Source organism: Phaethon lepturus, unplaced genomic scaffold (genome assembly GCF_000687285.1).
Source record: "Phaethon lepturus isolate BGI_N335 unplaced genomic scaffold, ASM68728v1 scaffold40225, whole genome shotgun sequence".
Lineage (NCBI taxonomy): Eukaryota > Metazoa > Chordata > Aves > Phaethontiformes > Phaethontidae > Phaethon > Phaethon lepturus.
Window position 1 is genome coordinate 5,049 of NW_010543327.1, and position 16,524 is coordinate 21,572.

The 16,524-nt window shown below is 36.5% G+C and overlaps 1 protein-coding gene across 1 annotated transcript in view; it reads right to left on the reverse strand.

Annotated features, from left to right (window-relative positions):
- Positions 1-609: 609 nt before the first annotated feature.
- Positions 610-16,524, reverse strand: part of GRB14 (growth factor receptor-bound protein 14) — a 30,344-nt gene continuing 14,429 nt past the window's right edge. The window contains exons 5-13 of the mRNA XM_010288319.1: positions 13,039-13,176; positions 11,861-11,971; positions 11,578-11,673; positions 10,917-10,997; positions 8,575-8,691; positions 8,422-8,479; positions 8,249-8,336; positions 4,396-4,489; positions 610-756 (exon numbers count right to left, since the gene is read on the reverse strand). Of these exons, the coding sequence (XP_010286621.1) occupies positions 610-756; positions 4,396-4,489; positions 8,249-8,336; positions 8,422-8,479; positions 8,575-8,691; positions 10,917-10,997; positions 11,578-11,673; positions 11,861-11,971; positions 13,039-13,176 (930 nt within the window). The remainder of the gene's footprint in view (positions 757-4,395; positions 4,490-8,248; positions 8,337-8,421; positions 8,480-8,574; positions 8,692-10,916; positions 10,998-11,577; positions 11,674-11,860; positions 11,972-13,038; positions 13,177-16,524) is intronic.

Consider the following 16,524-nt stretch of genomic DNA (forward strand, 5'->3'; position numbering starts at 1 on the left):
AGATCAGAGAAAAAAATCCTTTGAAATATTACGACAGTAATAGCGCAACTCAAAACAACTGATCAGTTATAATTTTAATGATTTTTCACTTTTTGTATATGATAATCCTCAAAGTAGCATTCAAAAATATAGTGCAAAATATTTATTTTATTTACAAATAAAATGTGCAGTTCAGCTTCTTATCCTCACCCCAGTAAATGTTATTCTTCCATGTGACAAACAAAAATTATGAGAAACATTTGAAGAGGCAAAAAGTTCACTTTAAACCTAAAAGCAAAGATCTTTCCTTCAGTTATATTTTTGTAGAAGTTACACGATATTAGTTTTTTAAAAATCGTTTTCAGTTGGAAAAAAAAACAAACCAAGTCCAAGACAACACTAAAGAATTACACAGGAAAGAATGTGGGGTTTTTTAAACCATAAAGTTAATTTTGCTGTGACAATCACAATGCAAAGTTCTTATCTATATATAATATAAGTTTTTCTGCAGCCAAAACATATAATCTTTACAATGTAATGCTTTTTCCCTTCTCACTTGACAAATTGCCCTTAGGGGAAAAAGTATTCTAGTATCTTCCTTTCCCTCTGATGAAACAACAGATGCTTTGGTTAAAGAGCAATTCGTGCGCAATAGTGTTTTAACTTGCAAGGCAGTACTCCTTTATTAAGCTGGTAGAACTCCACTAGCTGGATGAGATCAGTAAATCTGGTATGACCATCATCAAGGGTATAGAATAGCTTCCCATCATCTTCCAACTGTAAAAATGGAAAAACAACATAGAATAAAATCTCTTTTGCTATGGTATTTCTTCCTGATCGAAATACTTGTTTGAGAAACCTTCTTGTAGACCAAGATATTCATAATCTTATGACTACTGAGAGGAGGAAAAATACAGCAATCATTCACAGCAAGAACAAAACCAAACAGAAAAATAATGCATTCTTTGACTTCCCCTTTAAGTTAGGTACATGCCTAAATGGAAAAAAAGAGTTAAGTATAGGAATATTCTTTCTGCACTAACAATTTTACTTTATGCATTTGCTTTGAAATAATAGCTGGAATTAATGTGAACACTGAGTTTTTACAGTGTGACAAGAAACAATCAAGTTTCAACTTACTCATAGATTTCAACCTTTGCTCCATTCATATTCTGTGTAACTGCTACATTTTGTATCACTTATTTTGTAAGGTGCGATGAGACTACACACTAGTGCATTGGTGTGTACTGGATGCTACTTGCTATAGAAGAAACTGCCCATCACAAAAGTAACATGCTTGACATAGTAGTACGTTCTTTGTTGTAGGGGAAAGAACTGCTGCAGCTCCAAACACGTGTATTAGCGTAGACAGAGGAGAGAAAGAAGAAACTGCAAAACGTACCTTGAAAGATTACTTTTGACTTTCAGATGCTTAAAAATTTGCAATCAGCATTTCCCTACTCAGGGTTACTGAACATCATCTCTTGCACAATTTGTATTGCACTGGTGACTATATACTTTCTCAATTTGTTTCCTCTACTGCTGAGACATCTAATATCAAGAAACTTCAGTGCAACGGTATTAATGTAAATAGAAGGTAAAAAAATATTTAAACTATTTTTAAAAAGAAAAGGGAAAAAACATAATTTACAAGATTGAGAGAGTAGTGAACAGAAGATCCTGAAGTAGGGCTAGCACAGAGTAGCAGATGGTGTGCTAAGGAAAGATGCAACTATCCTACTTGAGTAGAGGGGAAGGGAGAAGATATAATTAGCTCTCTTACCTGTAATAAGATTTCTCATCTGAAGCAGTTGTTGAACTGCTTATGACGCCTGGTTATTCTAGCCCTTTCTACTACGTATGGAAGTAGTTTGCAATTTCCTTATTCTGAGACTTTGGTCAATCCAGGTCTAACACTGCTAGTTAAGGAATGACCAATGTGTGCATCTGTAAATTCCTGTGCTCCAGCCACCAATCTGAAAATGGATTATCATCCATTGGACTTCCCTTATGCATGCAATTTTCCTGCCGACACACTGACGACGAGGAAGAGTTGACAAGTCAGATGTCTGTTGACCAGGATTTCAATTTTAGCTTATTTTTCTGCCTCCAAGTTAATCCCAAACTTGGAGTGAATACCAGATTGCTAATCAATATTTTGCAAAGTAGAAACTCACATCAAAGTTATGTTGCCCAAGAATCTAACATCTTCTGCAAGCTAAGGCAGGTTGTGAAACATTTATCTGAAAAAGACAGTCCCAGAAATGTGTATCAATTCTTCTTCTTTAGCATGGACTACAGAACAGCTAATTTCAGGATAGACTACACTCAAGTTAACTTGTATCAGCTCAGAGTAGTAAGGCTGAAAAATACATGTAAACTATCAAGTTTTTCAATTTTCACAGTGTGGGATCTCAAATGTATCCCAAAGGTTTTCTTTCCAACTTTTTACAATCAATTCCCTGCCACCCACCTGCAATACCTGCTGCACATGTTATCAATGTTAACATGATGCACCTGTTAATGCAGGGGAGGCTTGAACTGGCAGGCTGCATGCCCCATCTGAAAGGAGACACTTTTATATGCAGTACAACCTGAAGCAACCTAAAGTGTAAGAGAAAAACAATTCATTCAGAAATAGAATGATTTTTAACTTGTAAATAAATAGATGACATTTGGAAGGTCTTTTTACATTTAGGAGGAAAGTTTATCTTCTCTTCCCAATGACTGGAAAAAGGCAAGAGTTTAGAACAGTAGGACTTGAAGTTCAAAAAGGTAACCTTGATCTCCAACTAATAAGCTACCAACTTACTGCAGTAACACAAAATGCCTTGTTTCTTAGAAAATGCTAACTTCATTTAGATGATCAGCAGCAACTGGAAGCAAAAACTTTCCCCTCTCAAAAAAACCCCACTTTTCTGAACTCCTTAAAGAGTATTGTTCTAGCAAAAAACAGAGCATGCAGTAAGTCAGGGTATTGAGAATGGCATGAGGAATCATCCAGCTCAGAGGAAACTGAAGATAACTGCAGCTTCCTGCTCTATCTGCTCTTAGAGAAGAGAGGGTCTATTTCCTGACAGGGAAAGAAAAAGTGGTTTCTCAAATTTGAGAGTTAAATGACATCCCAATGAAGTAGAATCATACAGTATTTGTCCAGAGTTCCAAAGGTTTTCTAAACCACACAACAGTTATCCCAAAGTAAATACTAGAAGCAACGACAGTCAATAGAAGCACAGAGATGTTACACCTGGGCTTCTTATCACAGGGCATATGCTGATGCTCGCATGGGATCCAGGGCATAGCTATCACTTTTGGATGAAGGATTCCTCCATTGTTTGTATCTAACACAATGGAAATCCTAGGCAATTCTTTTGAATTTATTCACTCCTTTCCTCCTCCCCAATAGCGCTTCAGTTTTATTATACAGGAACTTTTTTAAGGGAGGATATCAGCTAAAAGCCCTAGATTAGGCATACAGAAATTCGGTGAACGATCACAGGGGATCACCAGATCAGAAACAACAAAAAAAGCCACTGCACTCATTTCTGCTGAGAAACAGCAGAATCTCCTAGAAACTGCAGTAGGAAGAAACATGGAGGCTAGAGTATTATGCAGTCTTGGAATAAAGTTTTTTGTGAAGAGAGAAGAAAAAGCTATAGTCTGCTCAGTTGTGTCAAGCATCTGTGGTTAATTCTCATCTCAACAGAAGCAGCCTGTAAAGAAAACAGTATAAACTACCTCTGGAGGAGTGGAAAGGATGAGGAAAGCTGGCCATTCTGGCACGTGAACTGGATGATATCTTCAATGAAAACTGATGAAAATATTATTTTAATTCAGGAAATACCATCTTACCTATAAATGGCTGGACTAAAATAAGGATATCATTTTTTTGCTAAAATTGTCCCCCTAAAGAAGAATTGGACATGAATGTACCACAGTCATATGAATCAAGACGAGAGGTCAGCAAAAAATGTTTAAGTCCAAATATTGAAAGAAACTATCCTGAACAGTTGAGTCAATGAGATACACACACAAGTCACAGGCAGTCCACGTAAACAGATGACTAACAAGAAATGGTGCACATATTGAAAAATGAAAAGGTAATATGACCTTTATTAATACATAATTTTCATGCCATCAGGGTTGCTGCTATTCCAGTTCAAATAGATTTGTCTATTTTTCCAAGACACTTTCTAAGATTTTGTAATACTAGTCAAGCTTTATAACAAATCAAACAGCAAAGCTGAAAAACATTCAAGTCTACTCAAGAAGACTAATTATTTTTAGTGATGCAGGTATTATGTTTACATCTTCCATATGATGCAGGAAAAGAAAAAAAAATCCATCAATATTCTATCACAGTTATTCAATTGTTTTGTTTTACAATTGTATACATAAACCAAAAAATTTACTTACTGGTACAATTTGAAAATGCTTTATTTTTAATCCATGACTCAATGACAATACAAATGTTTTGGGGTTACTCTGGCTATCACGTACCAGGAATACCCTAAAAGAGATTGAAATTTTTCACAGTAAGATTACTCTGGAAAGCCTTTTGTAAACATCCAGTTAAAACTGTTGTAAATTCATTACAGAAGTATTAGTGAAAAGCAAAAATAATACTAATTACCTAAATTATGCTTTTAATCAGCATTTCTTTGCAAATGTGTCACTGGAAATACTTTTTCTTGAGTTCTTCTTCACCTTGTCTATTATGTGAAAAACATGCATTCTCAGAATGAATGACACTGTAGGTGTTAGTTTTTACACTGCATAGAATTACAATGCATCTCTTTAGACAGAAAAGTACTCTCAAATATTTGCGCTTTGAACAAAATTCTTCTTTGGACCCTGACAGCTACCTAAATCACAAGCATTATAGGGAAAATTTGAAAGGTAGTTCAACAGGAAGTTTACAGAAAAGGTAATGCAAGACATACCAGAATGATTTTCACATCTGGCCAATATTCATAAATGCACTTCTGCACATTGTCAAAATTCCCACTGAGACAGAGCTACACTCTGCTCACTTTATGGCATCATTATTCAAATCACAACACTCAATGGCCAAGTGTGTCACTGCAACTAGTTCACTATTAATTTATTCCAGCCAGATTATGGACAGACATAATTCTGCCATAATCCTGGTAGGATAATCTGGTATGGGCAAAGGGGGATTACCAATAAGAGACAGCTTTCATTGAATCACCGGGTTTGGAATATTGGCAGAGAATGGTTTGGAGAACAGAGGGAAATACCCGATTCACAGCTTTGTAGTGGAGAGAGTCTGAAGTGTTTGTACCTTGCAGGTCTGGAACAGATACAGCTAACCAACGTACCAAAGAAGGGGAAGGGAGGGACAGCCATTGGCAAGCATGCTGCTCTTTCAGGACACAAAAGAAACTGGCAAAATGGACTTGCAGGTACCAACCAAGTGAGCACTAGTGGCCACCTGCTTTTGCCCAACCACATACCAGAAATTAGAGTACAACTATGACATGAAAAGAAAGGATTTCAGGAGAAGAAAGCAGACAAAAGTTTACAGTGGATTTTCACTGACTAATAGCATGGTTCCAAACTACTAATTTCATCCTCAAATTTTTCAAGAGTTCTGTTTTTACAAAGAAAATACCTGGAATTAAGAAATTTGGAGTCCATAATCATTAACATTTCTATCAAAATCCCCACCAAGTCTGATTCGTAGCTCTGACACTAATTCAGTTATTAAAGAGGGATAATTGCCAACTCAGCATACGGCTTGTAAGAGCACACCCAAGTATAAGGACAAGTAAGACTTCTCAATAGACTCAGGCTCTCCTAACAAGCTCTCTCTCACCACCTAGTGGCCTTTCACCCTCTCCAGGACATGAATGAAATTTTTCAGAGCACAGTTAGATAGATGCCTTGCATAAACTTAAATCTTTTATAAGTCTGTCATTAAGGACTGGCATTTTGCTTTATTCAGAAAAATTACACTGTAAGAATGTGCCACTTTGCAGCTATCCAAAATGGGGCCTCTACACCCAAATACTGGGATTACATTAAACAATACACAAAGTAATCACCTTGGGTAGGAAAGAAAATACAGGTTGATCGGGATTTATGTTCACATTCATCAGTTCTTTTAAAGTCCATTTACTTACTTTTTTTCCTTGTTTTACAGCAAAGATAAGCAACATTTGTCCTCCTTCATATAAAAAGATCTTTACTCTTTTCTAACCTTATCAAAATAGACCTAACTTTAGTCGTCAAAGAACCTTTAAAAAGATCACTTTATTATAAAGAAAGGGTTGTAGTTCACAGAATCTTAGAAATGCTGGTTGCAAGGGAGCTTTTTAGACATGCTGCATGACTCCAAACAACTGCTCCTTCATAAACTTACATGGAATTCTCTGAATGACCAGTTGCATTTTTTCATGGGCCTTTTGGTAACGCTATTATCCCATTCATTAATCAGATGCCTATCAGTTTGCAATCCTGTCAACTGTTTATCACTCAAAAGTCTTCAAATGTCCTTTAGGGAGTAAAGTATGAAATCTACAATATTGCTACATAAACTTCTTTAAGAAAGTTGGCTTTATACTGGAACAGTAGATCCAAGAACTTTATTCCTTCATAGCACACCTTAAGATGGTTGCTGTCCCTAATTCTGTTATTGGTTATTCAAATACTGATACTATAGCATAGAACCTTTATTTAATAGTCCCTTTATCTTCTATAAGCCATAATGAACAGTGTATTTGTTGGTACACAGAGTATTATATAGGTCCTATCACCTCCCTCATATATGCAGGAAATCTCCCTGCTTGGGATCACCTTAAAAGGCTCAACATGGATTATTTTCTCTGCTCCCTGCCACCCCCACCTGCACCGAGAAATGAAAATCTTATTATTCCCATGAAAAACTTCTGTTATTTCTGGTGATAATTCATTCCTTCAGCCCATCAAAAAGCACAGCATTTGTCACATGCTGTAATATATTCATGACTTCATTGTAACTCCTGAATATGTATCTGACAGCATATAAGCACTCATACTACCATGTTCTAATCAATTCTAGACAGCCCATGCAATAGTATCATCCTCATCAAAGCCACAATGAATATGAATAGATCCAAGAATATAACATAAACAACACTGTACTAAACTACTGTTAGCAAGGTATTCACTTTCTCATCTCAAACACCAGTGCTATTTACTCATCAAATCTACTGGGTTTCATTTAACAGTATGTGTGTGTACCCACTGAAATACACTGGAAGATTCATCAGCCCTAAAATGGCATAGTGCTCAGAAATACAAGTTGGATTCACCCCCATGTCCTATCCCTCTCATGTAGGAAATGCAAAAATGAATGCAGAGTACAGAAGCAGTTTCAGGATGATGAGCCAGGCTTAAAAACAGGACCCCTGAAATTAAAACTATGACTATGACTATTTTTGTCTCCCTTTCCTTTCCATCTCTTTTGGTTTTTTTTTTTTTCCTAGAGCCCTTTCTGCAGATGTAGAAAATGGTATAACAACATACTTAATCTAAAACTGAAGGAATTTAACCAGTAATCTGATATTACAGGTACCTAACTGGAAACAGACTCAGAGACACCTGAAGTTTTACGGAATTACTTGTTGAATGAAGGAGGCCCAAGTTTACATTTTACACAGGAGTATGGATAAAAATATGGAAATCAAAAACGGGAGGATGTGAACATAAGATACCTACTTGCTTTGTCATCTTTTAAGTTTAATATTTAAATGAGAGAAAAACAAAAGTGAATAGTCTTATCCTAATGTTTATTGTTTACCATCAAGGGATACTACAATTTTTAGACATTTCATAAGGAAAAGCATACTTTTTTTTTTTTCAACTGCTGTCTCTGCACAGTTCTTAGAATAAGGCTAGTCGATGTTTTCAGGCTTTCTTTCATTCTTTCATCACTAATAAGAGATACAAAAGACACTGGTGCCAAAGTTGACAGTTCCCAGAGAATATTGTGCAAATACAGAGCTCAAGTGCCTGGCTCTCAGCAGACATAAGTAATCTGTCAGTGACAGAATTGAAGTGTTAGATCACCACTTTATTGCTTCCAAAAGATATAAACTAGAAACCAACTGATCCCCAGATAGCCCTATATAAAAGAATTTTTATTTCTATTAGGTAAGTGCAAAATCTTCCTTACTCCATCTCCCTTCCAATAAGAAGTACATGAAAAAAAGCAGTTGTTGACTAGAAATGTGTCTCAGAAGAGTAATGTAAAGAATTAACTTACCCATCTACAAGTCCATGCTGCAAAATAAGTCTCTGAGCTTCTTCTCTAGAGATTCTATGATGAAACCATGACTGAGATCTGTGTATAGCTGCAGAAATAAAGATCTTTTAAAAACATTTTGCTTTTATTGAAAGAACCAGCATTTCTCTGGCAATTAACTAACTCACATATACCCATGTTAGACGTCGCAATAGGACTACCATGTGAGTTGAGTCGTAGACACCCTCTCCTCTGTATGAGAGAAGTAAAAACATGATTTCAACACCTTTTTGTTTAAAAAAAAAAAATCATAAAATACTATTCTGATAAATCAAAGGTGTTTATACCCGCCATGCTAATCCTTCTTCAACTGCAACTGAAAGGGCTTCTGTTGGATTTTCTATAATTCTGCTTCTGTGTCCTGAGAAATCCATTGCTACTAAAGAATTTTCTGAAATGCTTCTCTGCAACAAAGAAAAACAAATTTAGTTTGTTCATTTTTTAAAAGCTCCATCCTTTGAAAGTGAGATTCTGAGAAAACATTATGTTTTGCAAGTGCTGTTTCAAGTATCTGCAGTGTTTCCCATCAGAGCCAAACTCATTACCCTAGGGAGCATTTGCAATTCCAGTATGCAAAGCTCACTTTTACAGTCTGGCAGGACAGATCATCTTTTTGCATTACTGCAATGGATGATAAATACATTGCTTTACCATAAATGCCATTTATATTTTTAACTATAACTAGCCCGTCGCGTGCCAAAACAGATCAGGAAACTGTTATTAAGTTGGCCAAGTAACAGAAAAAAGATAAAATAAAAAATTCTTATACATAACCATCAAATTAACAGAGACTTGAAATATTTTCCTATAAATGTGTCAAATTTATGTATCTTCTATATAAAACTTCACTCAAAGTTTACTGGACTTAAGCATTGAAAACAGTCATTTCTATTTTAATACATCCCTTCTAACTCTTATCACAGACTCAACTGTAGGATCTGCTACAAAAAATGCTTTGCTTTTTTCTGCCAGTGAAGATCTAGTTTGTACCAACAGAATAAATAGCATTGAAGTTTGACAAAACCGTCTTAAAACGCACCAACATACTTCTCAGAAACCAAGGTTTACAAAATCAAGTTTAATACAGATTGTAATGCCTCAAATGTTGGCAGGCACTGGAACATCAAATAATTAAAAGAACATTCTAGCATTCTATAAGTTAAAGTAACTTCTGGAACACAAGAGACCCAGATTTCTGTAGTGTTAGCAAAGCCTCCCAGTCCAAAATCAAAGCAGCTCTGTTTTGTTCTTGTTTGGTTACAAGCATGAATATAATTAGAAATGGAAGATAGCAATTCTGTAGTTCACTGTAATTCTTGACACTGTAGTCTAAAGTGTGCCTGAGTAACTGTAACCTGTAAAGAACTGTTTAAAAGTAAAAAAAACAAGGGCAGAATACGAGAAAATGTTCCCCTCTAGGAGAGTAGAGCGAAATCCTTGTAGCTGACATGGTTGTGAGTTACTGAGGAATGGGGAACATGGAAGCGGTTCCCCCAAGACGTATGTTCACTAGCTTGTGCACTTAATTCCCAAGTGTATCCAATTTGCTGTTTAATTAATGAATTATACACAAGTAGAAAAACACTGCCATACTTAACACTGGTTATAGATTCGGCCTGTGTTAGAAGCTACGTGAGCTACAACACATGCAACAGTGTAAGAGGAGAGAATCAGTAATGGCTCCCAGCCCCATTACAACAGCAGCAGCTGGCTGTTCCAACAGCTTCACATAACAGAAAGCAAAGACACAGTCAGTGTATTAAGCACAGTTTTGAAGCCATGCTTATTAGCAATATCACTGAAAACCATTTTTGTGAATAAATATAACAGCAAATGTATATTTTCGGCATTTTAACAGCAAGAACTACAATAAAAGTTAGAAAGTTAAAAAAAATCCACTGTAAAATCACTGTCACAAGTCCTGGCCACAAGACATCTTTACTCAATTTAGCAACAAAAAAATACAAGATTGATATAAATAATCCATGAAAAACTCTGAAATCAAATGACTCATAAAGAACTGGGATAACATAAGATATTAAAGAAAAGGACAACCTGATCCAATCCTAACTATCTGATTGAGGAGATGGACACAGCATCCAGTATAGGTTGTCGTTCCTCCAAAACCCAGTTCTGCTAATTTATGCTGTTCCCGTGAATCCAGCCAGTAATACACCTGCTGAAACTAATCTTAAGTACTTAGTATTTTATATTAAAAAAAATATAATGGAAGTATTACTGTATACCAAAAAGGATTTGTTATAGCTTTCTTATTCATCATTTACAGCATGTGTAACCTTAAATACTTTGCTTCTTTTTTAATGCACTTACAGTTCTGCTGCTCTGCTTTCAGAACCCGCTTTCCGTTCTTTTTGACAGTGGTAATTAGCCAATGAACTCCCAAAATACTGGAGATACGGCACACGGAAAAAGCCTGTTAACTGGTCTGAACTACCCAATTTGTATTAAGTAAATTAATAAATCAGCTCTCTAGTGAACCCTGACACCCCTAAAGTTTTCGGCAAGCATTCGCACATATCAGGTCAGTAGTATAACTGACACAAGTTACCTAAAAATAGCATGATGGCAGAAATCGTGTATTTATTCATGTAGCTATTGTGGGACATACCATAGCTGTTAGATTCAAAGGGCTGCAGCCACTTCTACCTTGATATGGTTGCATGTAATTCTGATACAGCTGCATCCCATACTAAAACCAGAAAATAATATGGTTAGCATTTTAAATTAGAAACCTAGGGCAAAAAAAATTTTTTCCAGATGTAAAAGATAACACGTGCTTTTCTTTACCATTAAAAAACAGAGACAAATGCTGTTAGGATAAGGAAGTGCACAACATCGTTGTTGTTGCTACTGCCTTTATAAATGTACACTCTGCATTAAATACTACCCATTTAATAGGCCAACTAACCTATTCCTATTTTGTCACAAACAGATACATTTTAAAAACATATTGAAGTTCTCTTCTTGCGTATTCTTGTAGCTTTGTTCAACATTACTCAACAATCTCAGTGAATTCAACATGGTTACATATAAGCATATGCTTAATGTTAAGTATTTGCAGCCCTGAGGCTTGAAGACATCATCCCGTCCCCTACAATGATTCCAGTAATTTGGTCTCTCTCTGTTGAGATGAAGAAAAATAAGCTTTCAGAGTACAAAACTGATAATGCTATCGCATGGGAACCTAGAATTACATTACTTCTCTAATGCACAGCACCAAAATTCCACATAATAAACTTAAGCAAGTTAACTCCACACAGAAAAATTACCTTAAGCAACCTAATTGCTGTCATCCAGCAGGTCCTACTTTGTTCATCATCTGCACAGAGCTGTTTCAGGTCTCTGGTTCCTCCTGATTTGTTAGGCTAGAAGGCCACAGCACATTTTTTTTAGCATTAATGCATATCTTGAAGATAATACCTGTTGAAATAAAAGCCACTAATTCTCCTATTTTATAATAGACAACTGCATATTGTTTTCAAAATCCTTAAAGAAACTTAAGCTTACCTAAAAACAGTGGCTTTAATATGTATCAGAATAATAAGCTTGTACCTTAAAGCAGAATCCATAGTTTGTTGGTGCTCCAGAAATCTTTTTGCCTGTCAAAGACATGTACATATCACTATTGCTGAATTCACAGAAAAATTGCAGATGCCTTGGCTCCTAAAAAGAAGAGCAATGTAATACAGTTAGACTATTTTTAGCCAGCATCTCCAGACAAGAAACTCAGAAGACTATAGTAGTTATCCTGTTCCAAAATATAGTCTTAAATACTGCGGTTTTAACCGTGACATCATGAAATCTAGAAAAAGACAACTCAACATCAATTTTATAATGCAGAGAAAAAACACCTCAAACTAGTCAGAGAGTTCATTCTTCTAGAGAGGGAGAAAAAACAAAGTACAAGTGATATAATTCCTGGGAAGACATCCACTAAATACAAGCCACAATAACATTAGAGTAGGAGTCAAGTTTTGAGAGCAGTATGCATTTCAAACATCAAAATAAAATACACTTTCATAATCTGAAAAACAACATACTGTAATTATTACTGCACAGTACTATTTCTAACCATTATCTCCATCCTCTGAGGTTAATTAAGTCAAGGAAGCAAACAAAGGAAATTTGCTGAAGGCTACAAAACCAGCCCAATGAATACTCTGGCAGTAAACACAGAAAATTCAGAACAAGAAAAAAACATTGTTTTAAGTGGTTTATGTAAAAGATATCTCAACTCCAGTGTATCCTGTTTAACATAATCAGGTTTAAAGTACTGCCATCAAAAAGTTTGAACTAGTTAAATGAAAAACTGTCCAGTGACAAAATTTGAGAACTCCCAAAATCCTCCTGTAAAATCCTTTTATACATAGGTTTTGTTTATTTTAGATAATGAAGTATTATGTCCACCTTTCAGAGCATCTACGTACACTTCAGAATTTTAACTACTATTTGAAAATTCATTTTGAAAGGGCATTCTGTTAACTGATTGGAAAAATATTAACCAGAATGAAGAAAAGTTATCAGGCAAAAAGAAACTACTGTTTCTAAGACAATGCATTCTAATTTTATATCTCAATATCTCTCTAGATTTTATCTGTAATAAATAATTTTTTTTTTCTTTTTATCACTAAGTTGAAATTCAAATTTTGGTTGTTATTACAACGAATGAGAAATGTATACACATGTGCTCTAACTTCAGTTCTCTCTCTTTTTTTTTCCCCTTCCCTTACCTTAGATGTACCTTTAGTGGAAAAATAAAGGCCAGATCTTCTCAAAAGAAAGTACAATTTTTTCCATGATTTTTTCCCTTGCTCCTTTGCATGCAAATAACCATGAATCTCAGGATACGTGCTGGAGCTTAGGAACATCTGAAAGAAAATATCAGACATGCATTTTTCTTTTCATCTGAAACCAGCTTTCTGTTTCATTAACTTACTCAGACAGGACTAAGGGGAATAAACCCCTAAATCCACTATCACACCACAGTAATTCAGTTATGATTGCACCTAATCCCATTAAAAGTACCTCTGATTTAAGGCGTGTAGAATGTTACACAACTCCAAGGTATGCTAAGCAAGTTACATATTTCTATGGAACATATAGTTTGAAATGACAGCATTAGTTATGCAATATGTCACTTCAGCAACAAAACCAGTGTAAGAAGTTCTGATCCCATGCCTCAGACCCTCTTTATATAAAACTGCAAATCAATGCTACCAAAAGAAGAAAAAAAAAAAAAAAATGACATCCCTCCCTGCCTCCTGTGTTACAAATCAGAACGGGGAACTGATCTGAGTTAAAATTAATTCAGCAAACAAATCACAGAATTTGAATTACAAAACCATTCAGCTCAGGCAGGTATTAGCACTTTCAAAAGGAGGGAACAAAGGTCTCGGGACTTGAAGTGGTGCTAAGTAGGAGCTTTAGGAGCTTTAGTTGAACCAAAAACAGGAGAGGCTGGGCCAGTCACCAGGAAAGATGCTGTCTGTGCTCAAGGTCCTATGGCAGAGAGTATTGAAAAAAAGCCGCTTCAGGAGGAAGGAAGGATGTCTTATAAGTCTGAGAGATTAGCCATGTTGCCTCCAGAACTGCAAGACAAAGGTGCACACCCTCACAAGCCATGGGCAAGGCAGAGAGAAGTTAACTAACGCACCAAGAAGTGAACTGACACACTGCCTCTACTCAAGGTATCCCGTGGCCCCTCCTCAGCCGTTGCAACCAGGTGTTGTCAGAATGCAACACAGCTGTTACCTTGCTAAGACCAAGTACACGGTTCTACTCAGTCTGCAAAAGCACCCACTAAAAGCTGACAACCATGTTAATTTTATTCTAATTCCACGTAATGCATTCATTTTTATTACTCTTCTTCCAATAAAACTGCTCAGAACTATGACTCACACCTCAACTGACCAACCTAGAATTCCTCAACTTCCATATATGCAAAGGACTCTCTGTTGTTACTAAGCTCTTCAAGGAACCTTGTCCCAGACTGCCCTGCAGAAACCATAAATACTATCTAGACATATATACATAGGGAACAAGGGATTTTCTGGCTGATATCTGCAGCTTTCATTGCTGCATTCTCCTCCCGTCCACTGTGACTTCCAGAAAATCTGATCTGAGGACACGAAGTAACAGATTACCAGGCAAGAGACAGACCGGCCAGTACCGGGCTGCAGCACAATGATGAAGTGAACGTGACGTTGGAAGTACACCAAGTTCTTTGGCCACTAAACAACGGACCAAGACACGCAAGGTTTCTTTCACTTTTATTGTTTCCCTACCTTGCAGCCAGACGCATGACTGTACCACCTGTAGACCAGCCTGAGCTCATTAAATTCAGGCGGTGTGAGTGCAGGCTTCCCTTGGCGGGCAGTGCCCTAGCCCACAGCTGGGCATGCATTACGAATGGCTTCACCGCCATGCACCTGAAGAGTTAAATTACAGTAAGCCGAGGTACATCTATCTACATACGCTGCTGGCACACAGCGGTGTGCAAACGCAGCTTAAGCTATTTCAGCCACACTGAAGCAGAGGGGTATGTCCTGGTAGGTGTTCCAGCCTGTTAATCTTCCCATTTGCCACGTATTAACAGGTTCACTGATGGCGAATACAAAGGCTGAATTGAAAAAGTATTTTAACTCCACAAACAAAGTCAAATGGAAGCTTTAGGAAAATCTAGATGAGTCAATGTATATAAAAACAAAAGAGCATCTTTTTAGGCTTTAGTATCTCTGTTGAAGATGAAAGGAGTGTTTGGCTCCCAGCCTGCACAAGCGTCTTCCCCAGGATTTCTCTCATAAGAGCTTCAAACCAGCAGCGCTGTCGTGAAAAATGCTTTTCTTACTCAGCAGACCAAAGTGGAGGAGCAACACAAAGCTCAGCTTCAACAGTCACTGTTGTACCCATGCTATAAATTAAAATAAAGTAGCAATAATGCTAAGAAAAAGGCAATCCTAGATCCATCTTTTTCTTTCTAAGACAGGTGAGGCCTGTGTGAGAAAATATAACATGAACATGCTGTAGTCAAAACCATTAACTGTCAGAAGGAATGAGCAGTAAAAATATTTCAGAGTGAGAACTGAATGTCTGTAATAAACACCTAAAACTAAAGATAGTAGAAAAGAAAACTTCCTTGGGTTTTTTTTTCTTGTGGGTTGGTTTTTTTGTTGTTGTTTTGTTGGATTTCTTTTTTTTAAATGGAGGCACGTGCAAGTTTATTATAGGGGGGAGTACATCCCTGCTTCTGCACACAAGAGATAATCAAAATAAGACAAAAATAAGAAAAATCCTTAATATAGGAAGAAGTGGTGGAAAGAGTTAAATGATGGTATGCTGCAGACAGGAATTACTGGTCACAATATACAGAAATAAGCTTGCACCCTCTCACTTCATGCAGTGAAATATATAACATGATATGTAGGGTGGTGTCGAATGTCACTACGTCTTTCAGATATTAATATATCACAGCACCAAGGACTCTATTACGATTAGATTAGCTGTAAAACCAACCAATTTAAAACCAATCTGAACAAAAAACAAAGCAAATAAATATCTTTTGTTGATTAAAAAAAACCCAAAATCTAATCAATCAAGAAGTAAAACCACAACAGAACAGGAAAAACATTGCACTTAGATGAATACAATAATAAAAAAAACATAGAAATACTAGATGTCACCATGCAATGAAGATTGAGAGCTGCAATCCTAATTATACAACTTATTTGTCTGCACCTTCACCATTTTCTATGAAAGAATAGTTGCAGTAGCGGAGACAAAAACGTTTGCTAAGGTGGATGCTTTTCAAGCACTTAGATGCTATTTTGGAGAATTAAAGAAGCCATCATTTTCCTAAGACACTGTGAATCAAGTTTGACTTTTAGGACTGATTTTTTCAAAGATGTGATGACAGCCAGCCATGATCCAGCCCAACGCTACTGAGAATGAGCAGGATTTTCCCCTGAACCTGATGATAAATTTGGAGGGCATCAGGTAATTCCAGTGAAGAACTGATACTGATCCTCAGTATTGTCTCCTCTAGACTTCAGTCAATCTGAGGGGTTTAGACTGGGAGAAAGGCCAGCAAAAGCTGGAGTGGAAGACGGGGAAAGGCAACAGGCAGACTCAAACACGTCTAGGAGACCGACAAGAGACTGAAATTCAGTGCATGGCTATTTCAGCCTGAAGACTGAACAGAGTCAGATGAGAAACTGCTC